At 39.4% G+C, this 12265-nt stretch overlaps 1 protein-coding gene across 3 annotated transcripts in view; it reads right to left on the bottom strand.

Moving 5' to 3' along the window:
• Positions 1-12265, bottom strand: part of LOC6503257 (DEAD-box helicase Dbp80) — a 102382-nt gene that overhangs the window by 37209 nt on the left and 52908 nt on the right. For 2 of the 3 annotated variants that reach the window (XM_032453867.2, XM_001965783.4), the window contains exons 5-7: positions 9265-9379; positions 9037-9214; positions 1512-1613 (exon numbers count right to left, since the gene is read on the bottom strand). In XM_032453867.2, coding sequence (XP_032309758.1) covers positions 1512-1613; positions 9037-9214; positions 9265-9379 — 395 coding nt within the window. The remainder of the gene's footprint in view (positions 1-1511; positions 1614-9036; positions 9215-9264; positions 9380-12265) is intronic. The other variant, XM_032453868.2, reaches the window with a different exon arrangement.

The following is a 12265-nucleotide window of genomic DNA, read 5'->3' as shown; positions in this document are numbered from 1 at the left end:
CCCTTACACGGCCTACATAATTCAATATATGGTAAAATTTGATCAAGTTCTTCTCTTAGGTGTACCGCGGGAAACTGTGGGTGATAGAACCTATGTTTCTTCTGGACTTTGGTTCAGGGGAGCCTAAAGGTTATGGAGCAGGTAAAAATATGCGTGGAAGAAAAAAAAAAGTCGGAAATTGTCGGCCTGTGTAATAAACGAAACTAAAAAATATATATTATTTCAAGGAATTAGAACACCTTTCCAGTATTTCTATTCAAGGAATTCAATTACCAAAACCATTTTTTTGTGTCCCAATTAATCTGAGTATCTAAACAAAATTATACACACATAGTATTTTATTCTAATTTTAATTAACTAGAAAAATCATCTAAACAAGAAAGGAAAGCTAACTTCGGGCGGAGCCGAAGTTTATATACCCTTGCAGTTGTGCCATTTCCGATGGTTCAGTTATATGGCGGCTATTGGATAGAATTGGCCAATCCCTATGAAATTTGGCAAATCAGATTATTTTGTCCAAAATAGAATCTGTCCAAGTCCCATCTTTCTAACTAAAACAAAGTTATGCCAATTCCGATCGTTCTATGACAGCTATAGGATATAGTCGGCCGATCCTTATGAAATTTTGTATATAAGATATTTTGGTCAAATATATATAACATGTGTGGGAAGTCCCAACTGTCTAACTTAAAAAACACTCAGTATGGCATTTCCGATCAATCAGTTATATGGATAGGATATAGTCGACCGATCCCGGCCGTTCCGACTTATATTCTGCCTGCAAAGGAAAGAAGGATGTGTGCAAAGTTTCAACTCGATAGCTCTAAAACTGAGAGATTATTTTGTGTAGGAACAGACAGACAGATAGACGGACAAGCTCATATCCACTCAAGAATATATATACTTTATAAGGTAGGAGATATCTCCTTCACTGCGTTGCACACGTTTGACCAATATTATAATACCCTCTGCAAGGGTATAAAAATCATATGAAATAATTCATTTTTGTATAAACAACCAAAATAATATATATATATATATATATATATATATATTACCAAAATAAATAACATACTATTACATACTATTTTTATTTTAGTGCCAAAAAATAAACGTATACATTCATAGTTGTATCGTACATTCATGAATGCATTCGAATTAATTCGAATGTAACCCTTAACTCTCACTTATTCAATTCATTTTTCATCCCCCCAATGTTGTGCGAGTGAGACTCATTTATTTCTTTTCGTCACTGCTTTCTATTTCTCTCAACTCCTCAACGTTGTGCATTTTAATGAATTTTTTTGGATATTCATGCAGACCTCTAATGTATTTCAAAAAATAAGGAAAACGCCGTCCGCACAAAAAATACATTTTTTCACTTTGGAAATAACTATATATGAAATTAGAATATAAATTAAATGAAATACCGACAATTCTGACGATTTTTTCACATCTTGAAAATTATACACACTTTTAACCGGCAGCTGCGAAACAATTTATATTCATACCTTATTATAGTTGGTTCTGTTACTATAAGACGGGCAAAATCCATAACTTCTTTATCATATGTTGCAGAGAAAAATAGCATTTGACATTGGGCACTTAACATTCTGAAATAAAATATATTCAAAAAGTTAATTGAAATATACAAACTTCGTCCATTAGTGATTAATATTATTGCGTCTTATAATATGCCTATGAGTATAATAAGGATTAGAAGCTTCAATGTAAATTGTAAAGACTTTAAGGGAAAGGTTATAGTCTATAAATTTCAACAGAACCTCGAGAATATTCTCCTAAATTTTTTAAGTCGATTTCAATAAAAGTGTCGGAGATACAGGCTCGACAAGTGTACGCTCGAACTCAGGTATAGGCAGAGCGCAAACTTTAAACGCGTTTTTTTTTTAAACTATGTATTTAAAGTCGGTTAATAAGATTTTTCGAAAACTACTCAACCGATCTTGATCAAATCGGCCTTCGAGATACGATAATATCGGCAATAATTTATTGAACTTGTGATGTCACTTTTTTATCTTTATATCTCTTTTCGCGTCGCCTGCTCTCGTGCAATTGATCGGCTACCTGCATCTGCCTTCAAGCGCTAGCTTGTCTCGCTCTCGCTGTATCTCTCGATCTTGATCAAATTTTGTACAGACCTTCGAGATACGATTCTCAAGAACTTGAATGAAGGGTTTTTTTTTTCGTTGATAACAACTATTTAAAAAAAATGTTTAAAAAATTTCACCACAATTTGAATTTTTTTCAAAAAGGTGTCCCAAAAAATCCTAATTTCCCTCCTTTTTTTTCTTCGTTCAGTATCTAGTTTAAGGTTTTAATTTATTCACTTTATCAAAAAACATAAGAGACTATACTAGAGTTTTTCGGCTATATCATACCGTCATTCTATACGCCTTCTTTTATAAGGTTTACTATTATTTTTCATTAATAAATGATACCAAGATTTTTTCTTACTTTGGGGTGCTCTGAAACATGCCCACTAAATAGGTAGAATAAAAAGGGCCTGATTTGGTTGAATCGTTATGTTTACGGACGTTATTTCATTTTTAGCGAGATTGGAGACCACCCAGACTTTCCCTGTAACCTCTGAAAATCTCACCACTTTAAAGTAGTGAGCATTTGCAGAAGAGTGGATACCATGTAAGGTTTTCGGAGTCGCGAAGAGAAACACGAGGGATTTCATTCATTAAATACTGATGGTAACCTAGATAAAACATACTAAAACCTGTAGAAAATATATGAATGAAGTTCAATTTAATGGTGCCTGAGGCAGAATTCTGCTCAGCAGTAAAATTTACAGTTATACCTAACACAGTAATATTAATTATTCTTTATACATTGGTTCTAGGTATACATTAACCAAACTTTTCTGATTTAGCGATACAAAAAAATTGTTTGACTGATATATCAGAAAAACTTGTAACGAACTGTTTTTGCTAACTGTTGCCCGCAACAAATGCCGCTGCTTCTCCTTTGCGGGCGCCGTGGAAATTTCGCCGTGGCCGGCACCTAATCCGTGTTAGCAGACCGATAGGCTTACCTTCCAGGCATACGCCGGGCAGGATACGCTTCTCGGTGCCTGGCGGCAGGATCAGGGCACGAAGGGCCTACCTACCCCACAAGACACGCCCCCGGTTGCGTTCGCCACTCGCCTCCAAAACTTGAGTGCCTACGCTCCGCAGGATCTATGGCAGACCAGAGGTTTGGCGTCGCGACTCCTTTGAGCGTCTCAGCGCCTCAGCGCATGGATCAGGATTCTATTGACTTTACCGGGGTGTCCCTGTTTGGTTGCACTGTTGGGCTTGAGTTCCCGATCTGGCTACCCCTCGCTTTACGGGATCACCCCTGGTCATAACGGTCAGGAATCGACAAGGCGTATGCCAGGCCGATCCATCGTTATGTCACCAGGATACATGTCGTCTCCGGGAATAACCCAACCTTACTCGATTTACCCTTGGGCTTCAGTTCCGCCGCGGATCCATGATCCTTTTCCCACTTGCTCCTTGATTTCTACTCGTTCGATGACTCGCGTACAGCCGTCGGACTTACCCACAGGGGGTCCTTGAGCCACGGATCGCTGATCCTTGCCCACTCGCTCGAAGTCCCGCACTTGAGACTGTCGGACTTACCCGCGGGGGATCGGTCAGTCTATACTCCTAATTCCTCCAGGGAAACTTTCTCGCTTGAATGTTAGACTTACCCACGGGGGTCTTTCACTCAACTCTTCCAGCTTCCCTAGAAGACTCGGCCTCGATTGGCTTCAGGGGCCCTCCTTATATAGCGCCTAAGGCACCCGTTAATCCTTGCAAATCTCGCTTCCTACCGTTCGTTCCTCTGTTCTCGCCGTTAACTTTCTTCAATTCCCGTTACATTTCTATTGGCGGGATCTCTTTGTTGCCCCCTCATTTTGCATTTCTGCGTTTCTGCCTTTCTAAACATAGCTCCGCTGTCGTGGGCCCATTGGTTCCCCGCCGTCCCCGCTCTCTTCTATGACATTTGAGCTCGGCCGCGGTGACTCGCCGTTACGTTCCACGGTGATTCTTCTTTCTCCTTCTTCCTAGCTTGCCGGGCCCCCCTCCGAATAAAATGGTACCTCCGATAACACTTTTTTGAACTCCGACCGTCTGCTGTTACGGGATAAATAATATTTATTTCTTCACAAAAAAAGTTCCTAGACACTCTCGCCTCACTAAGAAATTAAAAAAAAAATTTTTTTTTTTCCAGCCTCGGAAACCATCCTACCCCCTTAATGGTCACCGTACACGTAATTTTAGTTTTAAAGCAAAACTGGACAAAGAACATTGGACATTGGTGTGCTTTGCACAGAGAAAATAGGTGTCCCAATTTTTTCTGTCATTTTATAAGTTAAAATCTTATGTTGAATAACATTCTTTAATATTACATTATAATTTAAAATTACTTTTATATTTAAACTAGTACGTAGAAAGATTTCTTTTAAGAAAGAGAAGAGAGAGTACGTAGCCGGTTGAGTTCCATCCATAACATTTAAATCATTATCTGAACACCATTTTTCAAAATGATCTAAATCAGACTGAAGTTTACATGGGGCAGAAGAGGATTTACCCTGAATACAAAGTTTAACTTCGTCTGCGTACATAAATACGAGTGAGTTCGTTCAAGCTGGGGCAAGACATTGATAAAAAAAGGTGAAGAGTATCGGACCGAGAAGGCTTTCTTGTGGGACTCCAGATGTAACACATACTAAGCGGGACTGTACATTATAAAAGTGAACTAGTTGGGTTCTTCCATCTAAATAAATTGAAATCCACGTAAGAAGGTTTAAAGAATTCCAAATAGATTAAGTTTACTCAACAACCAAATCGAACTATACTGAATCAATCGCTTTACTAATAATATGGGTTAATAGCGTTTGTTTGGAAACCTTTTCGAAAGCCATCAATACGACGAGCGACGCTTAATACATGCTGGCATGGGAATATTAATAAACTGCAAAGGTGCTACAAATGGCGAGTAATTACACGGTGCGACAGTGAAAAAACACTTGGGAAACGAGATAGTGTAGGTTGTTAATCTGGTCGAAGAGAACTCAAAAATATTTTTTTTATATTTTTGGAACCCTCCAATTTTTATTTATTTAAAAAAAACCGTTTTTCGGGACTTTTTTGCGCTTAAAAATTCCTGAACGCGTTTTTTTCAAGCGATTTCAAAATTTTCGCTGTTTTTCAATAGTTAAATGTTGTAGCTTTTGAAAAAAATATATCTTCGATTTTGTTGAACAAAAAGGACAAAATTTTTACACCTGAAACTGAAGTTTTCGACTTTTATTCGTGTTTTTCGGATTTTGATGACAGTTTTTCGGTACAACTTACAAAAATTCGGCCATCACAAATTTCATAAAAAAATTATGAAAATTGGTGAAATTGGTGAAAAATCGCTTTTCCCAAAAAAAGTCAATAAAACCATGGGAGCACTATAAGAAGAAGAGCATATTCCTGTCTTATACACACAGGTACTCCGGAGCGCTCGCTAGGTTGAATTAACTCTTTTTAGGAAAAGCGTTATAACTTCACCAATTTTAATTATTTTTTGATGAAATTTGTCTCGTTTTTTTCATAATGAATGAGACAACATTGATATGTATCAAAAATGGCCGAATTTTTGTAAGTTGTACCGAAAAACTGGCATCAAAATCCGAAAAACACGAATAAAAGTAGAAAACTTCAGTTTCAGGTGTAAAAATTTTGTCCTTTTTGTTCAATAAAATCGAAGATATATTTTTTTTTCAAAAGCTACAACATTTAACTATTGAAAAACAGCGAAAATTTTGAAATCGCTTGAAAAAAACGCGTTCAGGAATTTTTAAGGGCAAAAAAGTCCCGAAAAAACGGGTTTTTTTAAATAAATAAAAATTGGAGGGTTCCAAAAATATAAAAAAAATATTTTTGAGTTCTCTTCGACCAGATTAACAACCTACACTATCTCGTTTCCCAAGTGTATTTGGTTTTTTTTTTTGTCGCACAGTGTTATTTGTTCGAATAACTTTAAAATTGTTGACAATTTAGAGAGAAATAACTATAGATGTCTGCCAACTGCATATGATTTCCCTTTGATATCTAAACAAAAGCTTTGCACAGAGCCTTTCCACAGTTCTTTAAACACAGCTTGGTATATCATCGGGGACAGGCAAAAAAACCGAGTTTAACTTTTGAAGATCCGATAAAAAAAACCAAATTAAGAAAATGACGGACTGATAATAAGATTGACTGTGTTGACTGTGGCAATACGAATATTTGAATATTATATGCATATGGCATTTTTGGAGGTAAATAAGTTGTTTGAAAAAATGTTGCGAATAGATCGGCCATAGCCAAATCAGAGCTGACAGATCAGCTTTCAAACGTAAGCAAAGAAGAAAAACAAATATATTTAAGATAAGTATTACGGATTATTTTCAGCGGTCTGATATTGCCACGGCACACATAAGTCAAAAAATACGTTTGAAACATTATACAATACTAAACTGCATTTCGTGCATGCTAGGAAATCGGACCAATCGAATGTATTACTAAAGATATTATGTTATAACGCTTAAGGAAACGACGAATTTTATTTGCAGGGAGATTTATGTGCGACAAAAGAAAATGTTTCGATTCAAACCAGATGCCTGTCACAGTTTACTGCGTAAACAGCTATCATTCTGTTAGAGATTGGACAGATGTCGGGCGTTTGACTCCAACCAGCTTAGAATTTTTTTTAGAAAAGGAGTGCAGCTCAGATGAAGCGTTAAGAATAAAAGATTTAAGGTTACGCTTGAGGGATATGTCGACCTACAATTGCTTAGGAATAGAGGATTTCTACTCCTCCCACTAGGAACGTTAAATTTTAAGCGTTGTTGCCTGTCTACATTTCCATTAATGAAATTATATCGAAACACGACACCCAGCATCGTTCTACGGTTTGTTAATGGTGGTAATTTGATTAACACAAAGTCTACTATGGTAGGAGGGAAGATGGAGATTTGCATCCCATTTAAGTCCTCTGTTAGGTCAAGCAACCGCCCCAAGTCTGGCCGGCGACAATTTATTGAAATACGACATCCGTAACGTCACTCGATTTTACCGGCGTTGTTATGTCTCTTCGCCCATTCTCGTTCGCACTTTATATGTCTTTTAGCGTCTCTTTCTGCATCTGTCGTCATGCGCTATCTTTTTATCTCAGTCGCGCCGCAGCATCAAGCATTGAGCCGCGCCCCGTGATTACTTTAGTCGGTCTTCAACCCCTAGAAAACATAGCACAAATTTTTAATCAAAAATATCCTTAACAAATTCAAATAAAGTGGGCTTATTAATATAAACCCAAACGATTTTGTGTTTATTTAAAGCCTGGAATTCTGAACGTTATTTACAACTACCAGAAAACGCTCTGTAACTTAACATCCTATTAAAGCGACAAGCAGGAAGTTTTTTATACCGATTTTTTTCAGGTGCACTCCGTATATTAGGATATTTGCACATTTTATTAATTTCTATACCAAAGTATTTTCGTCACAAGCCGATATACATATATGTATATGGGAGCTGATATTTTTCACATTGAAAATTTTGCAATTATTTTTTCAGGGATTCGATTTGAAATTTTTTGTTCTTTTGGTATTGGAGTTTTGCCATAAGCAGTGTTTGAGCGCCCCTGGTCTAGGCTAAACAAATTGGAATTCTGTGGCATTACACAAATTTTGTAGTGCCTTGTCAATCGACATTTCACCAAATCACTAATGATACCCTTGAATATATAATATTTTATATTCATGTATGCAATGAGCAAAACGAAGACTGCGAAGTGTATGAATCGAAGTGTATGAAGGAAAACTAACTTCGGGCGGAGCCGATACACTTGCAGTTAAAGTTTTTCCATTTCCGATCGTTCTGTTATATGGCAGCTATAGGATATAGTCGGCCAATCATTATGAAATTTGGCAGATCGGATTAGATTGTCCAAAATAAAACACTGAAGTTTTGCCAATTCCGATCGTTCAGTTATATGGCAGCTATAAGATATACTCGTCCGATCCCAAAATGAAATCGGTACCAAGTCCCAAGTCTTTCTAACTTAAAAAACACTAAAGTTATGCCAATTTCGATCGTTCTATGACAGCTATAGGATATAGTCGGCCGATCCTTATGAAATTTTGTGTATAAGATATCTTGGTCAAATATAACATGTGTGGAAAGTCCCAACACTCTATCTTGACACCAAAGTTATAGCATTTCCGATCAATCAGTTATATGGCAGCTATATGATATATTCGACCAATCCCGTTCCGACTTATATACTACCTGCAAACAAAAGAAATATGTGTGCAAAGTTTCAACTCGATAGCTTTAAAACTGAGAGACTAGTTTGCGTAGAAACAGACAGACGGACAGACGGGCATGCTCATATCGACTCAGGAGGTGATGCTGATAAAGAATATATATACTTTATAGGGTTGGAGATGTCTCCTTCACTGCGTTGCACACTTCTGACAAAAAAAATAATAATATCCTTTGCAAGAGTATAATAATAGTATTAAGTTAACACAAATTTTAATTTGTTATAACCTTGCAGAGCATCAAAAGTGTCAAAAGTGTGCAAAGCAGTAAAGGAGATATCTCAGACACTATAATTTTATCATCCTGATCATCCCGCATTCCGATTCTCTGTTTTTACGCGAACTAGACTCCCATTTTTTAAGCTATCGATTTTCAACTTTGCCCACATCCTTCTTTCCTTCTTTTCTTCTTTTTAAAGCTAGAAGGATAAATATTTTTCTTGATGGAAAATGACATAAACCCCCTTACATAGTCGCACCGAGTGCGACTGAAAAAAATTTATTAAACTTCGTTTAAGCCGAACGTCACGGGCCGGCGAGGGCCAAAAAATAAATTAAATTATTAAATTATTTCTTATTATTTGTTCCCTAATAAAAAATATTATTAATTTGATCCCTAATACAAAATATTATAATAATTTAAGCTTTTCTAAAACTTTACTTACTTGTGAATTCGAATACATTGATCATGGTGACCTTGAGTGGCTATCATTACATCCGCTTCATCTAATACGAAAACCGTAATTTTTTTCATATCAAACAGTCGAAATTTCAATCCCCAATCCAACATCTTCCCTGGAGTTCCAATTAATATATGCTCTGAGATTCTTTTATTCCGATCAACTAAAAACATATATTATAAAAACAGAGATATTAAATATATTAATACAAACCTTCTTCACCTCGAACGGCAAATCTAAGTTTTATTTCTGGACAAAATTGTCCCATTCTCGCAGCCACTTCACCAGTTTGAATGGCCAATTCGTACGTGGGAGATAAGCACAAAACCTGCAAATATAATAATACAATTGTTTTGGGAAAATCAAAAACACATTAAACCATTAATAAGCGTGTAAAAGACTAAAGCAGACGAGTACAGCTCCAAAGATAAACTTAAAACTGACAAAACGATAGAGAAGGGAACAAGTAGGCATCCCCTTAGCAATATGTACCCTCAAATGGGAGCTGGGAGTTCAATGCAGGCAATCGAAGGGATGTCGATGACGAGGAAGACATCCGGGAAAATAATACCTTGGAGGAAAGCGACTTGGCAAGAGCTCTGCGAGCCGTCGGTATGAAGGAGGACTCGCTGCTAAGCTCCGATACGGATGCGGAAATTACTGGGGTGGAGAATCCCAAGGATGTCCCAGAAATTCTTGCAGATAAACCTCCACCACAGTAAGGCAGCACCTGCTGCCCTCCTGCTCCACCTCGCTGAGAGTGGAGCTGATATTGTCCTCATCCAGGAACTTTGGATCCATGGAGACAGGATTCTTGGTTTTGGGGCGTCGGAGTTCAGGCTTTGTAAATCCGATAAAGCAGGTAAAAAGCGAGCCTCTTTTCAAATTCCCTAGAGACTTTTATTAACGATCACTTCCCTGGTGGCTCTCAGAAAAAGACAATGCAGGATAGGCGGAGCCAGGGGAGCTCGAAGGCACTAGAATACCTCCCAATTAATAGGAATGTCCAATGGGCGATTAAAAGTTTTATGCCCGTCAAATCAGCAGGGCTTAATGGCATCTTCCCGGCTCAATTGACCACAGCCGGGGCCAAACTAAAGCTATAAAATCTTCAATACAGTCTTCAGTACGGGCGACGTGCCAAAGGCGTGGTTACTCTTACTGTATCCCCAAGGGCAATAGACCAATAATAGGGGGGGCAGGCGAGCTGGCACAACGGCGTACACGGACAAAGGAGAAAGAGAAAAAAGTGCGGAAGGAAACAAATGCGTTTGGAATATAGACGGAATAAGGGGGCAGCAGCGGGGGCAGACGAACCAGCACGGCTACGCGCACGGAAGAAGGAGAAAGAGGAAACAGCGTGGAACGTAACGGTTTCGGGCGAGCCAGCGCAGCAGCGCTCGAATGTCATAGGAGAGAGCGGGGACGGCGAGGAACGGAGCGGCCCACAACAGCGCGGCTAGAAAATGCAGAAAATAAGAAATGCATTTGGAACGGCCAGGCCTGCATAATAACAATATGAATTGGAGACCCTAGCGGGGCATTGGGGGGGCAACAAAGAGAACTCGCCAATGGACGGGATGCAACGGGAATTCGGGAAAGAATTAACGGCGAGAACAGAGGCATAAAGGATTAACGGCAGGATGCGAGATTTACAAGGATTAATCGCCGCCTCAGGCGCTATGTAAGGAGGGCCACTCGATCGAATCGAGGCCGAGTCTTGTAGGGAAGCTGGAAGTGTTGAGTGAAAGACCCCCATGGGTAAGTCTAACATTTAAGCGAGAAAGTTTCCTTGGAGGAATTAGGAGTATAGGCAGAAGGACCCCACGTGAGTAAGTCTGATAGTCTCAAGTGCGGGACGTAGAGCGAGTGCGGAAGGATCTGTGATCAAGGACCCCTTGTGGGTAAGTCCGGCAGCTGCACGCGAGTCATAACGCAAGAATAAATCAAGGAGCAAGTGAGGAAAGGATCAAGGATCCGCGGCAAAACTGAAGCTCAGAATAAATTGAATCGGGTTCGTTTATTCCCCGACACGACCGGTATCCTGGTGTCGGAGCAATAGCGACTGATCGGTCTGGTGTATGCCTTATCGCTGGGGCGTACGAACAGCGAACACCTGGAGTAAAGAAGGCGCGACGCCAAACCTCTGGTCAGCCATATATCCTGCGGAGCGTAGGCACGCATTATGAACCTAATGGCGAGTGGCAAACCCCTGAGGGGTAGGTAGGGACCCTTCGTGCCCTCATCCGGCCGCCAGGCTCCAAGGAAGCGTATCCTGCCCGGCGTATGCCTGGGCCAATTGGTCAGCCAACACGAACAGCGACAATAACGGGAGCGGATCAACGGCAACGTCAACAACAGGAACAGCGACAATAACGGGAGCGGATCAACGGCGACGTCAACAACAGGAGAAGCGACAACAAAGGAACCGGCTCCAGGCACCAAAACCACACGTCCTGCTGGGCGAAAGCTTTGGGAGGTAAGGCGTGTATATTGGCACCAACCTGGAACGGTGGCCGGGGAACCACGGGGAGACGAGCGTTAGGGGAAGCGACAGCATTCAAAGAGTCAGCGAGAATTCGGCGGATGAATCTACTCCGGTGAGGTTCACCCTTACGATACTTTGTAAACAAGCTATAAATAAAAAGCGATATTGTTAAACGAAGCACTCGGTGTTATTTCTGGGCTCGGGCAGTCACGTCAGGTATATAAATTCGGTGAAGCTACCAACGAACTCTCATATTCCATAACTCGCGAGTTTAGGGCCAGAAATTCTTCTGCAGCGCTGCCGGCAAACGCAACTTCTAAGTGATCTCTTATTTCGCCTCTATTGAGAGCCCAAGCTTAAGAAACCAAGGTTTTGTTTTCGTTGTTTACGCACACTTTTAAATGTTTACATGTGTGTATTTTGCCCACCACTGGTATTTGTTCATCACTATAATTGAAAAAATTCCCTCTCCATTTCGAATTTGAAATAACTTCCAAATGTAACCGTTTGACTTTTATGCAGAAAAAATAATGATTGCTACAAATTTTTAATCGATATTTATTATTCATTCGTGGAACATAAAAACTAAAATGGAAATTAAAATGGAAAATGAAAATTTTTCGGCAATCTGGGCGTTATATTCTGGCGCTCATGTTGCCTGAAATATCCCTCTTGCGCGAAATAAGAATCTGCGAATTTCGTGGGATATTTTTTTTGGAGTGCGGT

The sequence above is a fragment of the Drosophila ananassae genome, chromosome 2R (genome assembly GCF_017639315.1).
Source record: "Drosophila ananassae strain 14024-0371.13 chromosome 2R, ASM1763931v2, whole genome shotgun sequence".
NCBI lineage: Eukaryota > Metazoa > Arthropoda > Insecta > Diptera > Drosophilidae > Drosophila > Drosophila ananassae.
Note: the sequence above shows the minus strand (reverse complement) of the source record. Positions and strands in the feature narration are given on the sequence as shown.